The 25,679-nt window shown below is 41.4% G+C and overlaps 1 protein-coding gene across 1 annotated transcript in view; it reads right to left on the reverse strand.

Annotated features, from left to right (window-relative positions):
• Positions 1 to 25,679, reverse strand: part of lrmda (leucine rich melanocyte differentiation associated) — a 206,689-nt gene that overhangs the window by 15,953 nt on the left and 165,057 nt on the right. The window contains exon 6 of the mRNA XM_069692786.1: positions 11,971 to 12,055. Within this exon, the coding sequence (XP_069548887.1) occupies positions 11,971 to 12,055 (85 nt within the window). The remainder of the gene's footprint in view (positions 1 to 11,970; positions 12,056 to 25,679) is intronic.

Genomic DNA, 25,679 nt, shown 5'->3' on the forward strand with positions numbered 1-25,679 from the left:
GCCCTCGCACATCTCCTGACAGGTAGAATAATAACGCTCGTACATCACTGCCCCGAAAAGTCCAATAACCTAAATCTTCACTTGCCACACACCCCGGGACTCAATTACTTTATTGACATGTAATCTTCATAAGGGGAGAAATATTGAGCATGTAAGGTCAGCCGGTTATGAAGACATATTATCATATTATCTGCATGAGGGTTGTAGGGGCTAGGACCTGACAAAGCTAATTATAATGGTACATGTTTCAGAGCTCAGAGCGTATTATCTGCTTGGCTGCTTGGTTGAGCCACAGCTGAGGTATAGAGGAGAAGGGGATGAGATTTCAAACCTAATAGGGGCGGGATGTCATCTCAGGGCATGGGAATTAATGAAGCCAAATATTATCGACTGCACATCACAGCACTAATGTCCTTGATTTGTTCATTGTATTTGTCAGGATTACCTTGCCATACTCTAATGGGTAACAACACATCACAATACAAGCCGACCAAGGAAGCAATCCCTAACACTGTGCAACAACAACAAAAAAGCTCCACTGCATCCCTTCAAGTGTTGTATAAAAAGTGCAAATAAGCTGTAATAAGTGTTGTAGCTCAAGCTGTTCCTCAGCCAGAATGTCACAGTAGGTTAGTGGTGGCAGAAAGGACAGATGCCCGTGGCTGTGTTATTGCTTCCCTCCCAAGGTTATCTTAATATCACCCTTTCAGCTCTGTTATTACAATCTACTGCCTGCTAAATAAACCAAAACAATAACCTGGGTGATGGTTCAACAGAGAGCAACAATGTAGTCACTTCAAAAAATATTTTTATTCACCGCAAGGGTATAATAAAAGGAGAATAAATTAGAGGAATAAAACTAAGCTTGTTATTTTAATCAAAAACATAATGGACCAAAGGGCAAACCCTCCCCCCCCGAAACGGTTGGCTAGCCCTGAGACATTGCATCTCAGGGTCTCAGTGGTAACATGCAAACATGGAATCCCACCGCCAGACATGTTCATTTCACTTTATCCAATATCATGCCCTCTGCCCCATCTCTGTTATCCAGCTGTCCAAGTCCTCAGCTCAGAATCGCTGCTGCAGAAGATGCCTAAAATGGTGTGGAGCGGTTAACCAGTGCTGCCAAAGGTTATGTGTTAACACTTGCTAATGGTGTCAAACGGAGAGGCATATTTTGGCTTTCTTTTGAGCTCTCCAGGCACTCAACAGTTTAAAGAATGAAAATATTCCATTTATTTGCAGTTAAATAATTTCTTTAAAAAAAAGTTTAAAAAAAATACAGTATCTTGATACTGTCTGAAGTCCCTGTGTTTTCCTGCATTTTAATGAGGCACATGTATTATAGCAGCATCTCACTCAAAAAATATATTACATACTGTACACAAATGCATAATCAAAAAACTTCATCATTGAGATGTGTTGATGGCTATCAATTCTGAAGGTTTTAGTTTCAAAATGTTTGTCCTGTGGGAGGGGAATGAAGCAAAAAGCCTTTTAAATCACAACAATCTGGGTTAAATTCATGTGTTTGAAAAAAAAAAAAAAAAACTGAGTCAGTCAATTCAATCATCTTGCTCCGCAGCGACATAACATGCCAGAAACTATCTACGAATCAAATTATGATGGTGAAATAACTTGTCTGCTCAGATTATCATGACAGAGAAACCTGCTCTGTCTGTTTAAAGGGACTTAATAAGCAAATCAAAGTGACAGATTAAAAGGTTGTTTTGGACTTCCTAGCATTTCAGTGACCTCGCTCTTTTCATTCCGGTTGAGCTGAGATGTTGATGCCTATACAAACCATAAAAGACCCACTACTTCCTGTAACCGAGGCTCCCGTCTATATTTTAAAAGAGACAAAATGCATGTCAGTTCAAGAAAATCGCTTTGACATTCATATCCAGTTGACCTTATGGACCTTCAAGACAGGGCAGGACAAACTGACCCACAAAATCTGCGACACTGTGTCTGTGTTCGGTTCAGCTCCGACGTGGTTCATTCAGTTGGAGAGGGAATCTGAAATAAATAGAAGCTCATGCCCAAAGCACTGGAATCCCAAGCATATGGGATAATGACCTTCTCTCTTCTTTACAAGCAGCAAATCCAAACAAGGCTTTCACACAGCCCTATGCAATGAATAATCTAAATGGCACTTAATGTGAGCTATGCTGATACTCTGACAATAGTTGGTGTTCAGACATCACAGCTTAGTGTCTCCCAATTGTATATTGATGCTGAGGCAGTTGACAATAAATCACTGGATTCAGCAGAGTGAATCCAGAGAGTGAGAAAACAGTTTAGACAATGGCCCAATGGAGCTCACCATAATTGACAGATGAGTTCAGCTCTTTCCACCACAATAGCTTTGAGCATTGAGGGTACCTGGGAATGAGTGTGTTACCGTGTGTGATGTTTCAGGACCCACAATAGAGAACAGGTTTCTGCAGTCGCGCCTATTTGGAATATCTGTATCACGCTGTTGACATGTTCATACTTTAGTACCGTAAATATCACCAACTTTGAGTGACTTACTAACATCTGCATTGTTGCTTTTGCACTGTCGGGTCAAGACTATATATTATCTAACTCGCTCAAATGACACTGTTATACTGATAATGTTCATAGAGCTTATAATGGCTCATAAAGGTGTCATAATTTGCACAGTGCTATATTAAGTAAAATTCAAGTCATCATTCTGGTAAAAAAAAAAAAAAAAAGAGACATTCTAAAAAGTACTGTGATAAAATCTCTAATTTTAACTACATTTACAATCTCCCAAACTTGTTGAATGAAACGAGCTCTCTCAGAGAACTTCAAATCATAATTTGTCATGTCATGTTTTCAAGTAAAGGTTGCCAACCTTGTCAGACCATGTGCCACTATGTACCAAACTAAATTTCCCAAATACCTGTTCTCCCGGCAGATTTTTTTTTTTTTTAATGAAGTACAATTCACTGAATTAATGAATGGATGGTCTCTGAAAGGCTAAAAATGCCTACCGTTTCAAATCAAAGGATACATCTATTAATCAGAGCACTCGCAATAATCACAAAACAGTCACTTGACTCTCATTCTACATGGCTAAGCACGGGCAAATTATATTTCTGATATATTTAAATGATACCAGCTCATTTATATGCTACTTTAATGTGATGTGTATGTGTAATAACTTGTACCACAGTTTGGGTATCACTGTTGTAAGGGGCAAATTTAGGACAACCTGAGCATTATTTTTAAGTTTTGGTCATCATTCCTATGAGTGATACTTATCAAATGGATGCAATCTGGGGACATGACAACATTGGTAAAAAGAAGTCAGATGGGACAAGAAACACCTGCAGTCAGATATGGTACAATGTTTTTAAAACCAACAGAAAAGTTTGCTAAAAGGACAGTTGAAGGTCTTGGCAAAGCTTCCTCTGTCATGTATGAAACTTTAATGTTTAGGAACTTGTAATCCAGGGACTGCAGTTGCCTATTTTTGTGTGTGTGCTGTCATTTCTTCTGTAAAATATTGCATGTCATCATCATAGCTTTGGCAGATGAATCTTGTGCCTATAGCCGATAGTTTATATAAATTGTGGTGTAAACAGTTGCTTCAGTGTGACGCTGGTTCGACATGGCATGCATATGGGAATGTGTAGCATGTATGTACAAAAAAAACCCTGACAACACGCCTGTGCAATACCACTAAAATGTAAAAGGATTCAAAATAATACCATCTTACAATGTCTGTAAGAATACTTGTGTAATCACTTTTGTTGCATTGAGGTTATACCAATAGTTTCGATGTAGTCTAACCTGTTTTTAGTTATACATATATAACCGACACTTCAACTTAAAAATAAAACAATTACTGGAAAGTGACCCATTTAATATTTTAAAGATATGGTGCAGGGGTGTATTCAGTTTTGTTGTATACTGTATGACGAGCCAGGAAAGGTCGCTGTATCAGTGCTTGATTACCACTTGGAGCGTGTCCTCTAACAAGACACCAGAGTCCACCTCATGTTGCCGTGTGACTTATCACCGATGGCTCCTTTTCTCACTGAATATTAGTGACTCCATGGCATGTGTAGCTCTGTCACGATGCCTGACAGAAAGGTTCAGTGATGTAGCACAGCTGTGAAGCCACACAGCATGATAAACTAGCTACAGAGTGAATTTAAATCTAATTTGTTTGAGCCATTAACCAGACTAGCATTAAGGCATGTTTTCATCTTGAATGATTACTGAGGGAGATCAGTTACCCTAGAATTATCCTCTACAGTCTACTCAAAATATAATTTATTAAACACACCCTGATTAAGAGAGATGATGCTGCATAAACCAGCAAAATAGATATATTTCACAAGTTCTGCATCTAATTCTGTTAACTTGCACTATTACACAATCTAAAATATGAGACATTATGTATCTCTATTTAAACATCCCTGGTAATATACAATAATTACAAAGCAACAAAGGCTTGTTGTGGTCTGATCCTTTCCCTTTTAGAATGACAAGTTGACCAGCATCTGCCTGCATGCTAGTAGCTATTCATCAGAATGAAGGGTAGTGAGGCCCCTCGCACAGACAGACTCCGCCTGCTCACCGAGCAATTTGTTTCAAGGGCTACTGACACGGAAGAAAACTGGTGGACCCAACATCCATCCTGCGGTAAAAATATCCAAAACCATCTGGCAGCTAACCCCCATCCTAAATTACCATGATGGACTCCCACCTTTGGAAAGCATGAAGGCTACAGAAACCTGCTCCAACTTCTGACTGAAAGTACGGCATGAACACACAGACCACATCTCAGTTGTCCCGAGCCACAACTACAAATCATGGTTGAAAATGAATAGCTGTAGCTGCATTAGAATCAGCGCTGATTGTAGCAGACCTATCCACTTTGGATGATTTATGTTCTGCTACCTTCCTGAGAATGACCAGTGCAACTGGGAAGTACACCAAGGTCCAGAGCACCAGCAGTGTGTTTTTTTCCAAGAGGGCTGGGCCTGCTTGGCAGGAACTCACGTCCATGTCTGTCCGTCTGACACATTAGCAGAAGCAGCCAACAAACCTACGTCTGTTTGTGCCTCAGGAAATTTCAACGGTTGAGTCCAGTTGGGTTTGTATCGTCATAAATAATAACGTTTGTCTGCAATGGTCACTGACGGTAAAGATTTAGGAGGCTCCAAATTTCCCTGCTGCTGAGAAAAATGCCTCAAAGGTTGTAATCATCATATTTCAGTGGTGATGGATGGAAGAGTTCAAAAGTATGAGCTTTCAAGCTGACAGTCGAAAATGCTAAAGATTAATTTTAAAGTAATGCAGGTACTTTACAAAAACTGCAGCATCAAATTAGTTTGTATAGTGACTTCAGGTTGTTCGCATTCAGATAGAAATGTCTAATTTGATTGGTGAACACTTTGTGGCATCATAATGACACTGCTTGGATCGCTTCATTCCAACCAATTCAAGAATACTTGACTGAAACAACCCTTATTAAGGCAGACTATCACAGAATGAAATATTTACTTTTATGCCAGTAGTCAAAGGAACTAACAAACAAATATCTTGGAATAGCTCAGAAGCTGACAGTCCTATCTTTCCACTTTAAGTTTTTGCTGTATACGCCCAACATCAGTTTAAGAACTCAAGACACTCAGGAGACTCTCTCAGCTACATCAAACGGCAAGGTAAAAACAATAGTGTCACTGACATTTCCCCAAACCCAGCACAAACAGAATTATTCACACTGCGAGTGGAGTGCCATCCGATAACGGAGAGATAATGACACACGGTGGAAGGCAGCTTTCTCAAAGCAGTTTAGAGCTGGCACATCAGACTTTGGCAGTTAAGCCTGTCATGGAAGTTGAGGAGGTTATCCTGGCATTTTAATCGAGCTCGCTTCTGAAGGAGAAAATGTAGAGGTGATTTCCAGGGCTAGTAATAACAAGGACAGGCCTGCCTCCAAAAATGAGCTCTCATCACTCTGCGGACGCGGACAGTGCGGTGCTACATGAAGCTGCGGTGAAGGATTGCAGGCCCAGTTCGCCTCGTCCCCTCTTCCCCTCATCCATCTCCATAGGCCGGTTTAAATGGATATTCATGTTGCTGAGCCAAACCACTCCTGGGAGGAATAATATCACATCATCTGACTCAGATAAAGGAAATAGAGCCTGTCTTATACAGGGGGAGTATATACTACTGTGATGTGCTGTGATATGCTGCAGGAGCCACACTGCCAGAGGACAGATTGATGTGACAGTGACTGAATGTTCAGGCTATTGTTCGGTTCATACAAGTCTGGGTGAGAAGAAATGTATTATGGAACAGATTTAGTGATTAGTATCTTATTTTTTTGAATGCATAAAAAAATCGGAGAGTCACAACCTAATGACTTACTTTTTCTTTTAATATTATCATTAATGAATAATAAAAACAAAGTGTTTATTGTATGTTAACAAGCCACACTTAATTAGAGTGAAAACATATTTCATAACGGTATAGCAGTGGTAGAGTGTTTAGATTATTTACTTACCTAAAACTAACAATACAGTATAAAACTACTTTATTTATAGAGTAAAAATCTTTTAATAATACTTGCATCTTTTACTTGAGTAAAAACACGAGTATTATCAGCAAGCATCAAGCATCAACATTCAGGGGATTATTTTTATTATACATTTTATTCAAATATTATTACTGATGCATTAGTTATAAGCAGCATTTTAATATTGTTTGAGTGAAGCTAAGTTTAAAATGATTTCTAAACGGTTGAGTCGTTCCAGTAAACACAACATTGCATCACTTTCTGAGCTCATTATAAATGTAAAATCTAAAAGTAAACACTGATCATTGCTGTTCTAAATAAATATAGTTCAGTACGAAATGGCAGAAAATGAAAATATTGCAGCTTAAAACTATCATCGAGTACAGTACTTAAGTAATTGTACTGCACTACTGCAGAATAACTAAATAGTTCCTGTGGGTAAAAGTGTGCATGGTCATATATAAAAATAAAAAAAGAGACCATCTTTTTAAGGTTTCAATTGTTTGTGGCTGTATTTTGATCTCTATCTGAGATGGCAACAAGACCCCCAGTCATTACACGCTAAACTTAGACTCTTCAGCGGCGTACTAACTGGCAGACACTGCAAAGAAATAAAACCTTCATGTAGTGACGAGTGCTGGGGAAACATTTTTATGAACTGAGTACCCGGGACGAAGGCCATGTCTTTACTTTGTTAATTCACTTTGTAGACTTTGGTTCGGTGTTCAGCTGGCAGTGGAATCTGTATATATCATTATCTGCAACTATATTTTATCATCTGTTATTTCTTATTGATGTTGAACGCTCACATCATCTGTAGTTTGCTTTATTACAACAGTTTACAGAGAGCAACTCTGGTAAGGACACTCTGGGACGGTCTGGGGGAAAAGCTTACACTTTGCTCTTTCCATATGGCTCATTTTCAGTTGTGTGGGGGCTAGTGCAAGTCTTTGTGTTTAAGACTGATGTTTATCAGGGGACAGATCCTGCTGGTATAATCATTACGAGGCTGAGTGAAATGTCTTGCAGAGCACGTACAGACGTCTGATGGGAAACGTCAGAGGTGCTCTGTCTTTTCTCACTAAGTTTCAGAGGACAATTTCCATACTCACGGAACATGCCGAGGCAGTCCAAACCAGAATGGGAAGACTGTCAGCAGAAAGATGAGAGCTTTTATTCTAACTGCAGAGTGACGTCCAGCAGAGCTGAGGTATCGCTTAAGATAAGCACGGAAAACAACTGCATAACAGCGGAGTAAAGAAACAGATGTATGAGGTAATGCATCAATTAATTTTCCAAACAATGCCCGCTGCTGGTCACGGCATTGTTTGGAAAACACGTGCTGTGTTCGCTTAAAAAAAAAAAAAAAAACAGGACTTGATGAAAATAAACAAAGAAATAAAAAGCATTTGTATTCATAGCAGCATCTTATCCACGCAGTTATAAACAATACAATCAGCTGTGGTTAATATACAAGCAACAATAAACAGACATCGGGGAACTGTGTATCCGTTTAAATGCATTAACATCTTTTAAACCTGTCAAACTCACTTTTAGTTCAACTAAGTGTGATGTGCAAAGAACATTAAGTCATCAGTCAAACCAACAACCTTTTCCTTCATAATGACAACAGCTAAGTTTCAACACTAGCAGTTTAGTCATCCATTAGTCATGTATCCCATCCAGATGTCTGGTGGAGGAGAGGAGGGGTGGCGGAGATAGCAGCAGGTGTAGATCTCTCTGAGCCCAGCTGAGCTCTAAAAGGCAGTGCTTAGCACCCACAGCTCCGTCATCTGGCCTCTCCCCTGTCTCCACCAGCCTCTCGACAGCCCATTCCTCATCATTTACCCCTTTTTGGCAAAGCCCAGAGCCCTTCTAATGGGCTGCTCTGAATGCTTCCAGATGTTTGTTTATTTGTTGTGCAGCAACTGTAAAACAGTTTACTCTTAGCTTGGATCTGTTCCCGTTATTCCTTTTTTTTTTTTTTTTTTGGCGAGGGGGGGGGGGGAGGAGTTATAGGTGGAAGCGTAGCAGGAGCTGCGGTGCAGATCACCTCGACATGTAATGAAAGCAAACTTTCAAACAAATGTGAGGTGCCCCATGGGTGTCATCTGGAAGGAGGTTTTTTATTTTTTTTATTTGCTTTGAAGGCTGCTTTCCTCATGGGATTGTAATAACAGTTGTGCACCATTTAAGATACATACATACAAAGTAGCTGGAAGCAGGCCCAGAACAACAAGATTAAAAGGGCCCAGGGCTCATACTGTAAGGCAAATTTTGGGGCATTTTTCCTTGTCTGTTTACTCTTGCTTGTATAAAGATATCCCTTTAATTCACTAATGTCACTGCTGAGGGATGGCCTAACCAAATCAAATATTTTACCTGTAAAAAAGCAGCTACTAGTCTCTGGAATATTGATAGAGATATACAATGGAAATAGAGGGTATTTCAATAAAACATGCTCTGTGCGCACGAATATATCAATCAAGTCTGAAGCCTCTTCTTTTTTTTTTTTTCCCTTCTTTTCCATACTTCTGAACTACAGATATAATTACATCTATGAAATAAACTCACTTCAAAATGTGTCATCCTAAGAAAATGACATGGTGTTAATAAATAACTCACTACATGGTTTTGCAGGCTGAGACGGTACATCATCATGGTAAGGCACAATATGCAATATGTCATTGGCTGTGGCTTAATAGTGCGGTGTGCCAGCCTTCATGGGGGCACATGGCGCTTTAGACTGGGACTCCATTTTGGACTGTTAGATTTAGACTTGAGTTGGCAGTTGGACCAACACTAAGAGTTAGAGCCAAGGTGACAGTAGTGGAGGATCCTCAGGCCCCTCTGCCAGACTATATACTCCACTCCACTCTGTGTCACGCCTTCACCACGACACACTAGAACCCCCACCACCCTCCTTCACTTTGTCTTTCGTCTACTTCTCTCTCATTTTAAAGTCTCATCGTCCTCCGTTGTTTAAAGCTGGTCCTCATCCTGACTTCCCCTCTCTCCTTTTTCTTTTACCCCTCTAGTTTATCTATCTGCCATCAGATGTGGCCTATGAAATTATGATTTCGATTTCACAACCTCAACAGCCCATCTTTCGACTGCTCCCTTCCTCCCGTTCCTCTCTCTGCTGCCTTGTCTTGCTCTGGTTGATTCCTCCACCAACCAAGACAGGAGCTCATCCTGGAGTCCTGTCCTCGGTTTACACCCCTCTCTCCCTGGGCAGTGACCTGCCAGCGTGGCCCTCCTCCGGGAGTTCTCCGAGCTGCAGTAATTACCTCTGGCACCCAGGCTCTGGGGCTTCCACACAGGTGACATGGTGGAGGGGTTGGGTGCAGAGGGCTGAAAGGAGGAAAGGGAGGTTCTGCCGACAGGGCGATGTCAGAAATGCTGCTGATCTGCCTGCTACTGCCGGAGACAGGATAAAACTATACAGCCTCCCTCGTCCCTCTATTAAAAACATTGTTAACCCTTGAACAACTACTGTCACAATCACATACTGTATAATGTTTATTTTAAAACCTGCTTACTAACGCTGTAACTGTTCAACAAATTTAATGTTCAATTCTATATATTTTGCTGTAATTTCAACAACTCATCAGGAAATCAAAGCATAATTTTACCGGGCAGAAAAGGCTAAATTAGGACACTTTTTCAATAGATTTTGAAACAAATGTGTAGTGAATTGTTTAATTTCACTTGCGTATTTAAACAAGAGGTTTGCCATAAACTACACAAACATAATTACCTATATTGTTTCACCCCTATTGTTTATATCTTGGATTTAACCCAGCAAACACTCAGGTGTTTGGAATTACTGTCTGAATAATTTGTGTATGTTGTAGCGCTGCTTTGTTGTCTTAGAATGAGGAGTTACTGTGACCATCTCCCACACATAAAGAAAACTCAAGTGTGTTTAAGAAGTGTAAATAAATGGGAAAAAAAAAACAGAGCGGAGGTAGGGGCTTGAGGCAGGGACGTGAAGAGGAGGTGAAGGGCGAAGATGAGGGCTGTGTTATCTAAGACTGCAGCGCTGCATCATAAATATAACAAATGGAGACTGTCACTGTTGCTCAGATCTCAGACAGAGGGGAAAAATATTTCATGTGTCAGATCCCCTCACCTTTAAATGGGCTGTTCTTAGCCAGGTCTGATTTTGACAAAGCACAAGGCTCTTTCTGTCCTTACATCCAATGAGAGCTGCCACCATCCCAGCTTTCATGACATAGATCTGTCCTTGGCACCATAAATGGGGACTGGTGTGCCAGGCTCTACTGTATATAGGGTTGGGACACTCACTGCTGATATGCCATGCTGCCGCAGTGGTGGTCTGCTTATCACAAGTGTTTTGCATTGTGAAGTCAGTGATGAATCTCTCGGGTACAAGAACTGGGAAATTATTTATTTCAAAAACAACCCTGAGAAGTGGTGTTTATCGTGAAAAGTCTGACACCAAATTAATGGTCAATTCAGGTTTATGCCATTAGACCAACGTCATGAGTCAGGCTACTTGAAACTTGATTAAACAGACTCTAGATGTTGAATGACAATAAAGTTAAAAAAAAAAAAAAAAAATAAATTGTTTTGCAAGATGCTTTACAATAACCTGCTCCTCAGTAATATGTGAAATCTTATGTGTGAAATTACATTTATTTGCTCCATTTTATTGCATCTGTAATTCATAAAACAGACAATAAAATGTCTGTTTGAAATCCTAAAGCACAAACTAACTAAAATGATCAAAGACACTGATATACATTGCAGGTTAGTCCGAGGTATGTTGCAAATGATGTCAAATTGATACAAACTGAATGGTGTTATTGTATACTTATGGGATTAGTTAGTGTAACAAAATGCAGCTCCAGGCTTTTTGATTACATCTCAGCTGAGAATCTACAACAAATGCTGTAGGTAGCCTTCACCATTAATTTAGAACATTGCATCTCTTTAATGAATGTGATGCATTCTTCCCAGAGTGCCATGTTTGATGTTCAGAAGTTGCTTCATAATTACATCAACTGACTACACTGGGTCAATATGCGGCCTAATCAATGTCTAGTATCAACAGATCAAGGATGCGGCATCTTGTATATGTACTGTGTGCTCCCACGCATATATCCACATCAGAGTTAACCTAGATTACTCAGATTTATTCCCACTATCAACACATCGGACAGATGAGATGAGATCAATAAGAATAGATAACGTAACTTTAACTCAGTCTCAAGTTCAATAGATTCCCACTCTCTGCAGCCGTTAGGGTCATGACTCATATTTACATAATCCACGGGCTATGGTTCTGATTGTATTTGAATATTTTGTTGTGCTGCTTCGCGTTTATTTCAAAGAATATCTGTACAGGTGTATGTACAAAACGCCTGAGTTAAAAGGTTAGAAACACCAAAAGTTCTTACCTTTGTGGTTCCTGGCATCTCTGGATCCTCGGGGTAGAGGGGTATAAGGTAGGGGGTGACTCTCAAGTCCACCCTCACTAGGGGGCTAGAAGAGAGGAGACATATACAAAGAATTAATATATAGAGGGGAAAAAGATCTAACAAGTTTTACAACTACAACTATCAGTGTAGCCGACCAAGAGTTTCATAAATCGTGGCGGATTGGCACAGGAAATGTTGGAAACACTACTCCTGTCTTAAGACTTAGCGCAAAGCAGCACCAACGGCAACACAAGGGTTTTTTTCTAGTTTCAGACAATTATTTCTGTCTATCACCAGCATTGTTCAAATAGCAAAGTACGTGTGCCCATCTGAGCACCCATGGACCTTTTAGTCTTAAAAGGAAGTCTGGTCAGGGACATTGTTGGTGCATTGCTATCTTCAGGCAGCAGAAAACGATTGCGCGATTGACCAACAAAAACCTGGTCTTAAGTCAGTGGTACAGTATTTTACTGCTATCTTAAGGGCACATTATTCAGATAGTAACAGGCATACACTCTCTTGTTACACACACAGGGACATGCAGCAGTGCACAAACATGCAAAAGATTATTATTGTGGACCATCAATCTGCTTAATCTGCACACAAACAAGTATTCCTCTGCAGAAAGGCATCCTTTTCTATTACTTGGCAGATCAACCATTATAACAGCCACTGGCCAAGGTACAAAGCACATGTGGATTTCAAGAGGAATGAGAGATGACACTGATTGATTTATTTCAGATTATACCCAAAACACACCACGCTCCTTACTTTGCGCTCAGATTATCCGCTGCTGAACAAGCAAAACGTGAATTTGGCCACGCCCTAAATGCACTTGCACAACGCGCTTCAGACCGAACGCTTACATTGTTAAAGTAAAGCCCATAATCGGTGAGATCATGTTTTAGTCCTTCTCTCACATTGTCGAGATGAACTGGTGATGACTGATCTACAACGTGGTTAGGGAGGAGAAGTCTTAACCTTCACTCAGCCATGACCTCCTTCAGTGGTCAACTAAAAGGGAAGACGTTGCTCACTCCGAACAGACCAATGTAGAGCTGTTATGTGAGGTTGGTCTGACATATAATGACCTTTCTACACAGGTTTAAATAGAGGGGATGCAAATTGCATTTTAAATGCTCATCTGTGTTCAACTGGCTATCTTATTTAATGTCCAACAATTGAAATGTGCGGTAAATGTGTGCATAGATACCTGCCTGCACAACTGGAACGAGCTATTGATTGTGAGCAAAGTCAGAGGTTCAGGCTAAGCAAGTGTGACAAATGTTGCTGTAGGACAAAGAGAAAACAGAGGCCTCAATCTCAGACTGTATTCTCAAACAGGTCAAGAGTTTTTGTGTTGTTATTCTTTGGTGCACTTTCAAGGTCCAAAACATCCTCCTCCTTCCCTTAGCCTTTTAGCTTGTGGAGCAGGCAGTTTATCATGACGCAGCGATATCTGATGCCTTTGCAGAAATACTTTCCTTTCCTGCAGGGAGGAATTCACTGGGCCTTTAATCATAGCAAGAGACTTAACTGACAAATACATATTAGAGATGGTTTGGAGCTGCATTTTTTTCCCCATTTTTATTGTTGTTCCTCTACATGACCATGCATAACCTTGAGAAATGGAATGGCCTGCACTGTTAAAAGGAACCATATTCTTCATGGGCAAAGAGAGCACAGTGACGTGAAAACGATCACATAATGTGCTTTCAGATAGCATCTCTGAAAGGCATTAAGGTCTGGCCAGCATGTGTCTCGTGTTACACCAAGGAGGGGAAAAAAAATGGCAAAATAAGCCTATTTTGAGGCCTTACTACATATATACTGGAGGACTGTGTTTTTGAAAGAAGTCGGAATATTGTTTTGACAGCGGACTTGCTGCTCTAAGCCTCCGGAGTGGCTAAAACCTGTTAAGAAATATCACAGATCACTCCCTGCTCGTACAATGTACTTGTATGGAATGAGTAAAACAAGAAGTCAAAAAGTTCACAATGAGAACATACTGTACTCAGTAAGAAGTGCCACCTCCCATTTGAGGCAAAACAATCCGATACTCATACTCAGTTAAACTGCAGGACCTGCAAAAACAGATGTTGGAGAGAGCGAATAAATCTTGAAACAAAATGATCACCACCCATCCTATTTTCAAATAAGTCTCTTTATTCCTCCAATTTGCATTTTGCCATTCGGTTTTGAGGATATAACTGATATTGGCTGTCATAACGAGCACACAAAGAGTCTGTCTCTGGCAATTATTACGAGCTGAAGTGAGCAACTCGGGGATTAAGACAGGAACTGTGAGCCGTCTCCATCTGATCTGCCTCTGCGCTCCTCTGAACCGCCGTAGAGCTGCGGCCCTGCTTGCTTCATTTCCTGTCCTGCTTGAAAGATCATAAGCCTGGGCCTCTTCAGGCCTGCTCGGCCAACAAAAGCCCCTCCTAATCCTGCTGCTTGCCCACAATTAATCTTCCTAGTTGCCACATTATTAACAGCACCACCCACAGACTATTTTAGGGGGGTGCGGGGGGAGAACAAGGAAAGGGAGGACTACTGGGGTTAGCTGAATACGAGATAGAGCCTTGGGCTGCCTTCACAGCCTGCCTCTGGTCCCATGGGACATCAGTCACCTTGCTTTCAGTATCACCACCCACCCAGATGCAACGCTACGCATGACACCACTACTTCACCTCCTCTCTATCATGCCTGCTGATCATACACCCAACCCCATTCAACATCTGGGGTTGTTGTCGCTTCCCGTCCTATCCAGCACAACCATCCCACCCCGTCCACCGTGCATCAATCAGCCAGCTTCCACTTGACCTGATCCTCCTTTTTCTACTCTCAGACGTTACTCACTACCCCTCCACATTTGCACTCTTTTGCTTTAGTCAGTGACATGTCCGGAGGACGAGGAAGCAGAGAAGGAATGAAGGAAGGGAAAAAAAATTCTCTGTACTTGCTTTAGGAGGACCGGTGCATTGATGATTATTTTAAGACTTTGCACAAATGTGCCACAGACACTATCACACTAGATATTTCTTTGAAAAGGTTATAAAACATGAATAACGGCATTGCATGATTAAAGATAGGAGTGTGATAGGACCTACAACAATAAAGTGCCACATTTCTGAACTTTTATGCATTTATTGTGAAATATAGAAGCATTAAACATCAGGCGTGTTCATACAAATTCCAGCTCTCAAAGGTCTGGAGCTAAGTAAATAAATAAAAGCTAGTAAACTTTTCATTATTCCCACACATTCATGTCCTCAAAACAAGCGCTGCAGCTACGCTCCTACTCTCTTTATTCCCACTTTTCTGTTTCATATCCTCCTCCGTTTCCCTCCGTCTTGGTTTCTCTGGTTTTACCTACACTGAACAGAGGGAGGTGCTGCTGTGTCGTCTATTTAAGGCTCTCCTGGACCCCGTTCTCATCTCTCCTTCTCTCTCAGTCTCTCTGCTGTCCAGATTAGTCTGCTCATCAAGCTGAGCATTGTTTTAATTTGCTGGGCCTGGGGCATATGCTGAGTGTTCACATCATTATTGTCTCTGTGCAATGTGAGTTATCGCCACAGCTTATGATAATGTGGCACAAATTTACAGGCTGGGGAGCACCATGGATTCTGTGATAATAAAGGGTGGACAGAGAGGAGTGGAAAGAGGGAGAGAGAAATGAAAAAAGTGTGCATACGTGTGCGTGAGTGAGAGAGAATAAGCTCTGTTGGATGTCATTATGAAAGATGATCCCCACACTAGATAATACATCACACCAGTGCTGTCTGTCTTCTCCTTTTCAGCGTTGTTATGCGAATAAATGCTGATAAACCCAGAGGCAATAGTGATTATTACTTCCAACATATCACCCCGAGAGAGGGGGGCAGGAAGAGGGAGACAGGGGAGGGTTGGAAAGAGAAGAAAAGCAGATCACAAGGAGAGCCACATGGAGCACATAACCACCTCCACGGTGGGGATCTTGAAAATATGAGGCACCAAAAAGTGAGTCAGGGAAGGTTGACGCACATCTAGATGTTTTTCAGATGCAACTGCCACAAAGTTTATAAAGTTTTGGAAGCCTGGCTGTCGATTATAAATCTTGACGGGTGTGATATTATACTACATTATGCTGACATGAGTTGATCGAGAAAGATTTCCCCAGAATGTGATTACGACGTCGGCTGTCACAGCAGAAGTACACAAAGTAACTATTTTGCTCCGCGTTTTTACACCCTGCTCTCCTCTTCCGCGGCGCAGCTCTGAAGTCTCCCCCTGACCAGCTCATCCTGACACAGCTGGTTCCTGCCTCGCCTCACCTCACCTCCCTCCTTAAGACTGACCAGCAATACAATCTAATTACAGCCGCGCTACAGAGGGAGACCAGTGTAAACACCAGCCCTTTTTATCTCCTTATACATCTGGACAAGTAGACAAAGTGCTAAAAGGAAATAAATGTGGCCTGACAGCCACATCAAAGAGTTCAGCCAGAGGCTTACTGCTACTTAGGGCACAGGAATGTTGTTGCTAAGCATCAGCCCGCAACCTATCAGGGTGCAAAGAGGGCCCTGTCCTGCCTTAGAGAGGGAAAAGGGGAAAAGAGAGAAATGAAGAGGAGCGAGAGGGAGGGCGGGCGAGGGGAGGGGAGCTGACATTGAGGGGAGGCTAGGGACTCAAGGAGATTTTTGTAGCTTAAAGCAATTGTTGGAAGAAACAAGCCTTCTGTTTTGTTTTCTCTTGACACCATTTCTGCTTTTTGTGCTTGCAAAAGACATGTATAAAAATGTCTTTTGATATGTTTTCTCTTTGGGTCTATATCAAAATATTTCTTTTGTGTCTGTGCATGGAACTTTTTTCACATCTTGTCTCCATAAACTGGTGCTGCTTTCTGATCATGTTAGAGATCAGAGGAGACACAACTTGTGAACTTATTTGAGTCAACATTTAATGCTGGCATGACACGTTTAGTTCTTCACTAGATAGAATTTTTTATGATTCATGTTTCGTACTTTTGAAGTTAGGGGTTACAAACAATGCAACACTTTCTGAAATAAACAATGAAAAAAGAAATAAGTAGCACTAGCTTGAAGCGTCTTGCAGCATGTAATGGCAGTGATGAAATGAAAAACGCTCTCGTTCACTAGCAGAGATCAAATCTACCTCCCACATACACAGACTTTTACATGTTTTCAAACAGAAGTCTAAAATTATTCTTTATGTTTGTGTCAACTAATGAAAAAAACAACAACAAAAAGATCTTATTTTATGACCAGAAAAACACATGTTGGTTGAGTTAAAATAATTTAAATGAATATTTTTTTCCATCGACAGGCATGGTGAAAGGTCCAACAGTGGAATATTAATTCTATTGTTTTCAATTCACTTTAAGTCTTAAGGAATTGGACTGAGGGATTAAAAAAAAAAAGAAAAAAAATTGGAATGTGTTTTAAATTGCTATTATATGGATGAAAACTATTCATTGTGTTTCCTTAGGTAATGGCAGGGGGAAGAACATTTGATGTAATGGTGCCTGCACTTGTGAGCATTACAACGGTCTTTTGCTCAGCAGGAAGACTGCTGTGCGTGTGTTTAATGATTAACCAGTTCTACTCCAATGAACTTGCTCTTGAGTAAATGTATCATATGATCACCGATCACAAGAGCAACTGTTCTGATGTTTCGCTCGGGGCACGAGGCACACAAAGTGAACCAGCAACAGCGAGACCCGCCGTTCTGTGTACGGCTAAGCGTCAGACTGGCAAAGGTTGAGTGCTGCTGGACGTTAATCATCCATAGCGATGACTCATAGATGGTAATAAGGCTGTGTTTGTTTTTGGGTTGAAATTTAAAAAGTCATTCGACCTTTTCAGTGAGCATCTTGCGGAGTAAGTGCAGGTGATTTAAAGCAGAAACGGAAGCCTACATATTACAGGTACGCAGTACAATTAGCTCGAGGCTATTTCTTATTTCGGTCTAGTTTGACCTTTTCATTCGCACAGATTGTAAAGCTAAAAAGTTCTCAAGACAAATCAAATAATCATAAAATGCTGTATATATTAGTGAGAACAATGATTAAATGTCTTATTCAAACTTTTACGCTAAACATAACCGATTGTTTCATATATTTTCATCAGCACACACAATTTCTTTTATCTCCAAAACAGGAGAAAAAAAGCGAGATGCGAATGTTCTGATCTACCTGTGACAAAAATAATTTTTGTCATAGTTTTGCCTTATTTAACTGGTGCGAAAAGAAATATTTTCATCTTTCCTTGTTTAAAGCAAACTACACAAACACACACAGAGAGACACACAAAACCACAGCGACTCAGGAGTGTGACATATCATGAGGCTTTCTGTTCCGATTAGGGGATGTAGCTAACGTCAGGGCTGTTTTCTAGAGTGTAGGATGTTTAATAATTGAAGACTCAGGGAGCGGGCCTGTCACACCGGCTTGTCTAGAATGTTTCCTATGCAATTAGACGCCGAGAGACATTTGAAGAGGACCCACAAAAAGAGGCACAAAAACTGACATGTGAACTTAAAGGAAATTAGCTCTTCACACGAGTGAAATGTGAAGGTTACTTAGCAATGCTTAACTCAGACTGCGGCTGTGTGAAGTGTGTGTTTGACTCAGCGCTGCTACGAAGACTGCGATTTTCTTTACTTTGAGCCGGCTTCAGTCAGTAAGATCACAGAGGGAATGAAAACTAATTTTGACTCAAGGCACACGGAGAGAGAGGGAAAAAAAAAAAGGAGAGAAAAAAACCCTGAGATGTGTCGAAATAATGAGATCTCTTGATGTTTTCTGGGAAGATATGGGATGATGCAGACAGATGCACAACTCACATCTTCACCCAAGGACACAGACACACAAACACCCGTTGAACATTTAACCACAACTTCAAAACACACAGATTTGCATGTGTGCACGAACTCACATTAAAAAGCTCACACACACACACACACACACACACACACACACACACACACACACACACACACACACACACACACACACACACACACACACACACACACACACACACACACACACACACACACACACACACACACACACACACACACACACACACACCCTCTCATATTATCTAAATGTGTGAAACACTAATGCACATGTACTTCAATGTTCACTTACATTCATGTAAAAACACAACTTGATTAGTTTATTAGTGCAGATGCAGACTCATATGATGTAAATACACTTCAACCTCTTCTATCTAAATTTAAGAACTCTGACCTCAACTCAAAGTAAAAATGTTCAGTGGTATGTAATTTTATTTTGTTATTTTTGCAGCACATAAAAACAATTTTAGAGCACACACCCTTGAATTATGAACTGATACCGGCACATATATTTCAGACTAATAAACACCGGTAAAACGCGATTACAATAATTAAGCTACTGAAAATTTGATTCCTCCTAATTTCCATTTAAAAATATTACATGACGAGTTGTAAATACAGCTGATTAGTATGCTCCCTATCCATCTCTGCTCGCCTCATATCCCTGACAACCTTTCACAAGAAGTTCCCTGCATCTCTGGATTCTCCGTCGCAATGATAACACTGTCATCTTCCACACCTATCATAAGTCACAGGCAAACGACCCAGATCCTCAGAACCCTCTGAGGGCCTGTAAGCTGTATCATTACACCATGTCATCTTTATGGCAAGGAGCAAAGCCCGGCTCTCTAATTACACTCTGCCTACTCCATTTACCCAGACAGGGACAGAGCAGCAGGCAGACAATGCATTAAAAATGGAGTGCTTCCTCCTGCTCTACGGACGCCCGTGTTGTTCTACTGGTGGCCGCTGTTGTCCCCCGGTTGTTGCTGTTGTTGTTCTGTAAAAGCTGCAGAGGAGAGATAGCAGAGGGCACATGCCACTGTGCCGTCCTCTCCTCTCCTCTCCTCTCCTCTCCTCTCCTCTCCTCTCCTCTCCTCTCCTCTCCTCTCCTCTCCTCTCCTCTCCTCTCCTCTCCTCTCCTCTCCTCTCCTCTCCTCCTCGAGTTTCCCCACCTCCTCCATTCTTCAACCCTTCCCTCAAAAGGACTTATGAAGGTGAGCGTCTGTATGACAGGCTAGAAATAAAAGAGACAAACCAGGGATAAAAATTAAATAAAAAGTAGCTGTCTTAAACAGTAATTGCACTCCTTTGCTGAGCATGCTCTCAGATATATAAACTTGATTTACTGTCGGTGTTGCTGCCACAAATCAGAAGGCCCTCTGAGAAACACTCATGCTATGAAATTGTTTAATCTCATCAAGTTCTGCTTTCACAGCAGGCCATAAATCACATAGTCTTTGTTATCATAGACCTCCATGAGCGCCTCTGAGGCAGGCAATGGATCGTGGGTATATATAATCTTGACTGCGCAAACAGCAGGGTCTGAGCAGCCTGAAATACTTTCATATTAGCCGCCGTGCAGCTGGCGGAACACAAGCACCCTGATGGATATCTCATTTCCTGCGCTCTGCATCTATTTCGAGCAAATTATTACTGCATAAATTTCTTGTCAACAGAAACGGCCAATTAATTAAGTTAAAATGCACTCCTGATCACATCTACACACCAAACAGGAGAGCTGGGGCCATTTTCCACTGAGCGAATTTACCGCAGGGGTCACTGTAATTAATGATTTTAAACTTTGTCATAAAGTCGCAGACAGGCCCATATCTACACGGGAGCTACGGTACGGTCTAACCCGTGACACATTTGCATAAAGTATATTTATGTGAAAATGCTGGAGGACGACAGCCGGGGCGAGGAAATAAAGTTTACAACTACTAAACAAAATGTCCGCCAACCCCTGCCTCTCTAGTATTTCATCAAAGACATGCACAGAGGATTGGATAGAGATCATGGAAGCACCTTTGCCATTTAAGATACAAAATATACGCATTTAGAGCTCGCAACCTGAATGAATTATTCATAATGTACGAGGGGTTGGAAGTTTGTGGGGGTTGTTTATTCAGCTTGGGCCGTTTATCAGACAGTGAGGATCCCACGGCGAGGATGAGCTCGGAGATTTATCTGTGCTCGGGCTCCAAAGCAGATAAATCAAGGGTTGTAATCATGCTCTGAGTGGCCCAGCTGTGACCCCGTGGTGAACTAATGACACGGGGATATCTAAGCCCCTCTTCCTGTTCCTGGGTTAGGCCCTTAGGTTAGTCCCCTGTCATGAACGATGTGCTAAAGAAAGACACGGCTTCACAGCGAAACCAAGAGGAAACCTAAGGCCCTTCGTGTCCCTTTGTCCTGTTTACACAACACCAGCAAGCAGGACTGTTCACCCACTACTAAAAATAACAGCGTCGGGTCGGGGCAAAGTAAGAGCAGAGGACTACTGTACAACGGTGTTTGCTCAAACAATAGCAATGTGTATCGATTGCAAGTATACACATAGCGGGTTCACGAGCTGCTATTCACAACAGTCCATGTAAAAGATACTGCTGTTTGGCTTGAGGATGTCTCCCATTCCCTCCCAGAGCAAAGGCTTTCTCCTGGACTGAGCCTGCTCTGATTTATCATGTCTTCTGCTAGCAGGCTGTCCGCTGATTAAGCCAGTGGAACTTTGTTTCACTCTCCTCTCTCTTTAATCTGTCTCTCAGAGAGATAAATTAGCCAGTGCTGTGCCAGCTCCTACTCTCTTTACCTCCCTCCCCCTCCGTCTCTTCCTCTCTCTCTCTCCGCTTTTTCTCTCTGTTTATCTTTTCTGTCTGTCACACATTGAGAAGAGAGCAGACACATCTGCTCCTACGACTGCTGCAGGAGATAGGGCCGGGCTACATCCCTGGTCAGATTCAGCTAAGAGTGTCTGTGAGTAAGAACGAGGGAACGAGTGTGTTTTTCCTCTCTTTTTCCTCTCCTTGACAACATTCTGTCAAACAATCTCCCTCCCCTTGGCTTGGGCTTATGCTCTTTGTTGTTAGCTGATAAATCAGAGAGTATTTATGATCTGCAATCCCTATTCTTAGCCTTTTTAATGGCGACACGTTTGTGGGTGAATTAAAGCAGGGTTTTATTCACTAGGCTGTGGGCCAAAGTGAGGCCTGGGTGCCTCTGCCTGTGAATGTTTTCCCTTCTCCACTCTGGCCGGGTGGTAAATCATACTCATTGTCAGGCAGTGCTAAGTTAGTGTGCGTCATTGGGGAGAGCAGGAAGCACCGGGCATAATTCTGTCCATCAGTTTAATTTATTGTATCGGTAGCTTTGTAATCTCTGCCCCATAAATTACAGGGGCTGACAGACAAGAATTTGGTTTTAAAGGCAACGCTCATCAGGATTTTGGCTGGCTATAGGCTTTATTTTACTCCCAGCTTTTGCCTCTCATATTCAGCCATGAAAGCAATGAAAACCTCTCAGTGTTAGGGCTAGTGTGCTGTACTATTTACAATTGGAGGCATAATATTTTTGTCAGGTCATCATTCACATGAAAGACTACTAAGAATGACTGTTAAAAGAAGACGAGGGTCAATAAAAGAAGAGGAAAGACAGTGATGGAAAGAAAAAGGGAGAAGAAGAGGGGATTCGAGGACACAACCTTGTTCAGAGGTTTTATTTCAGGTGAAATATAAGGCCTAATACAAGGGCACTGCTGCAGCATCTGCTTTGCAGATAGTGCACTTGGCTCCCCTTCCATGCCAGTGAATATAAATCAGGCCAGGCATCTCAATGCTAGGCCTGACTTCTAGAGGCCAACAAATCTTTAACATGAGATTAAGGCCTCAGTGGAGTCATCTATCCTTGGGTGATGGAGGAAAATATCAGAGCGCTCTATGGGCAATATGGTTTCACTGAGTCAGGACTGATGCGTGCTGGAATGTACAGAATGCCACATGTAATGGTCGAACAAATTATTATTCACATACATGGTGAATTACCTGCTGCAGTAAGGATGAATAGATGGCTACAAACAGAAAAAAAAACCCTGTTAGCTAATTATTCTGGAAGCCTGACTAGAACTTTGATAATATTAAACAACAACAAAAAAATCTGTGTGGAAATATAATGCATTTTCTTGGCAAAATATGAGAACAATACTCTGAGGAACAATTACCGTCCTGTATTTTCTCCAGAACTCATAAGCTATGTGTTATGGGTACTTTCATTTAATTGTAACAAATGTAAATGGTGTCAGCGACTACAAAGAACGCAGACCTAAGCAAAGCTGCCAATTACCCTATAAAACATGCATATCTTCCAAAGCTATGGGTCTCCTTTGTGGGTTTAACCTTCCAAAGGCAACGGGCAGGTTTACAAGATGCTCGCTCAGTGGATACGATTGTGCTTAGCATAAAAGGGAACACAGTCTGTGAAGACCCTAACAATGAACCATATCTCCCGTAGCCTTTTCAGCACGCCGCCACATTTACATATCAAGCCACTAGCCCGATATGTAAACACATTCCATCAGATGCCGCCATCAGCAGCCAATGAGAGCCATTTCACTCCGCCTATAGCTCACACACTGTGTAACATCAGACAAAGGCAGAGAGGCCTGAAAGAGACATCTCATGTCATCACCCAAGAGAGATAATGGAATTGTTGTACATCCTTGATCACAGACACTCTCACGGCATCTTGCTCTCTTTTTTTTCACTCATTCTTTGTCTCAGTGCTCTTAAAGTCTCTCTATCGTTCTCCCTCTCTCACAAATGTGTGGAGACACAGCACACGAGTAAAAAAAAAAAAAAAAAAAAAAAAAAAAAAAATTCCAGCACACTTCAGTGCGATAGCTCCTCTTCTCTTTCAGGGTTTCATCTCAATAGCTTTTTTTTTTATCTGAGCACTTCAATTTGCAAGCCTAGCTGGAAGGCAGCTCCTCCTGATATGTTAATTGCAGGGTACTTAAGCACTAAAAGATTAACATAAAACCCTTTGGAAACAAGCTAATAGTTTATGATAATTCGTGCATGGCCTTTGTCTGTCTATCATTACATTGCCTCTAGCGGTAATTTTTATCAAGGGGCTGTAAAATATCATTTAAACAAGTTCACTTTCAGATAATTAATAGTAGAAACTGTATTATTCAATTGAGCCACACTGGCACCATTAACAATATGGCAACTAAGCTATAATTAAACTATTTTATTTTATTAACCTATTCATAATGTTGTGCAAATGATGACACAGAGATGTTTTTTTTCTTTTTTCTTTTCTTTCTTGCTGAAGCACTGTCACGAGGGCAATTACAGGAACCCGGGGTTGTCTCCTCAGTTAGCTGAGCTGATTGAAGCTTTTCAATTAGCAGGTGGATGCATGGCTTAGAGTAGCTCCCACACAAAGACGATGGGAGACCTGCACGCCAGCACGAGGAATCTGCTGAGCTGACAGATAGGAATTTGTGCCGTTTCTCAGGACCAAGATATTTAAGGTTTTAACCTGGATTTGAACCTGAGATGAAAAGATTCAAAGTGAACAGCGAGAAGATCGCAGTGGAAATATCTCACTTAGAAACATCCACGTAGCTGCTCAAAGGCTAAAAAAAAATAAAAATAAAAAAATGCAATGATGTGGGGCTAATCGGGGGTTGTGCAGTTACAATAGGTTTCTTGATTGTAAAATAAAAATCTGTCGCAGCTTCAATAAATGTACCGAGCAGCCATTCATCGAGTGTTCAAAAAAGTAAACTACCATTCCAAACCGGCGACCTCCGTCTTCGTGGACATCCATTTTGTTTACATCCATCGTCATCTGAAATGTTTAAGCACGACTGTGTTCGAGGAACAGGTGCTGCAGGAGTGCTCGTACAATGCATGTACACTGTACCTGAGTGAATGCATTTGTGTTTGAGAGACACACGTGCATGTGTGTGCGTACACTTTCTCTTTCAGACACACCACTCCTCTCATGAATAATACAAAAACTCCTTTCACCAAAAAGCTCAAATAGCTATTCATTCATCTGCATACCTGGAGCCTTGCAAAATGATTGGCCCACCATTACCACAGAAAAAAAAAAAGAGAGAGAGAGAGAGAGAGAGAGAGAGAGAGCGAGAGAGAGAGAAATGTTCCCCATACAATTTGCTTCAAAATGAGACAGGAATGATTCTGTTCTTTTCAATGACGGAGACAGGCCCCTGTGCATAATGATGTTAGCGTAATGGGGTGACAGATAGACTGGGAGACCATGACATTAGCATGAGAAACGCACCAGTGAGCAGCCGCTCAACTGTGGTCTCAGAGGGCCCTCAGACATACACTCTGAACATCGTTTGTCTCGCAGCTCTACGAGCCTGACAAATGAAGACATGCCACGTTTTATGTCGAGCAATATACCATTCCACTTTAGCAAACACATGACTTAATGACAGAGGGAAACCCGGTCCCTGCATTATACAAACCCACTATCTCTTGTCTTATTAGGGAGGAATAATCTCATTCAAGGTCGGACGGAAAGCGGGGACGGAGTCTCCGCCTTAATGAGACGTGATGAAAATACTTACAATCAAAAAAATACAAAGGTTAGCCCTATAAAATAATGAGAAACAATAACCAATTACATACTATGTCGCTGCGCAGAGCTATTTCAACAGGTTACACGCTAAGAGTAAACTGAAACCACAGCTTTACTACAGTAAAAGCTATTTCCGGGCTTATTATAGTTAAGGAAGCCTTGACAGTGCAATAGCTAACACCACTGCAGGACTTTATTTCTTTATTAGT

The sequence above is a fragment of the Brachyistius frenatus genome, unplaced genomic scaffold (genome assembly GCF_029030835.1).
Source record: "Brachyistius frenatus isolate BFR_SWC_R1_liver_20210118 unplaced genomic scaffold, ASM2903083v1 Contig_13, whole genome shotgun sequence".
NCBI lineage: Eukaryota > Metazoa > Chordata > Actinopteri > Embiotocidae > Brachyistius > Brachyistius frenatus.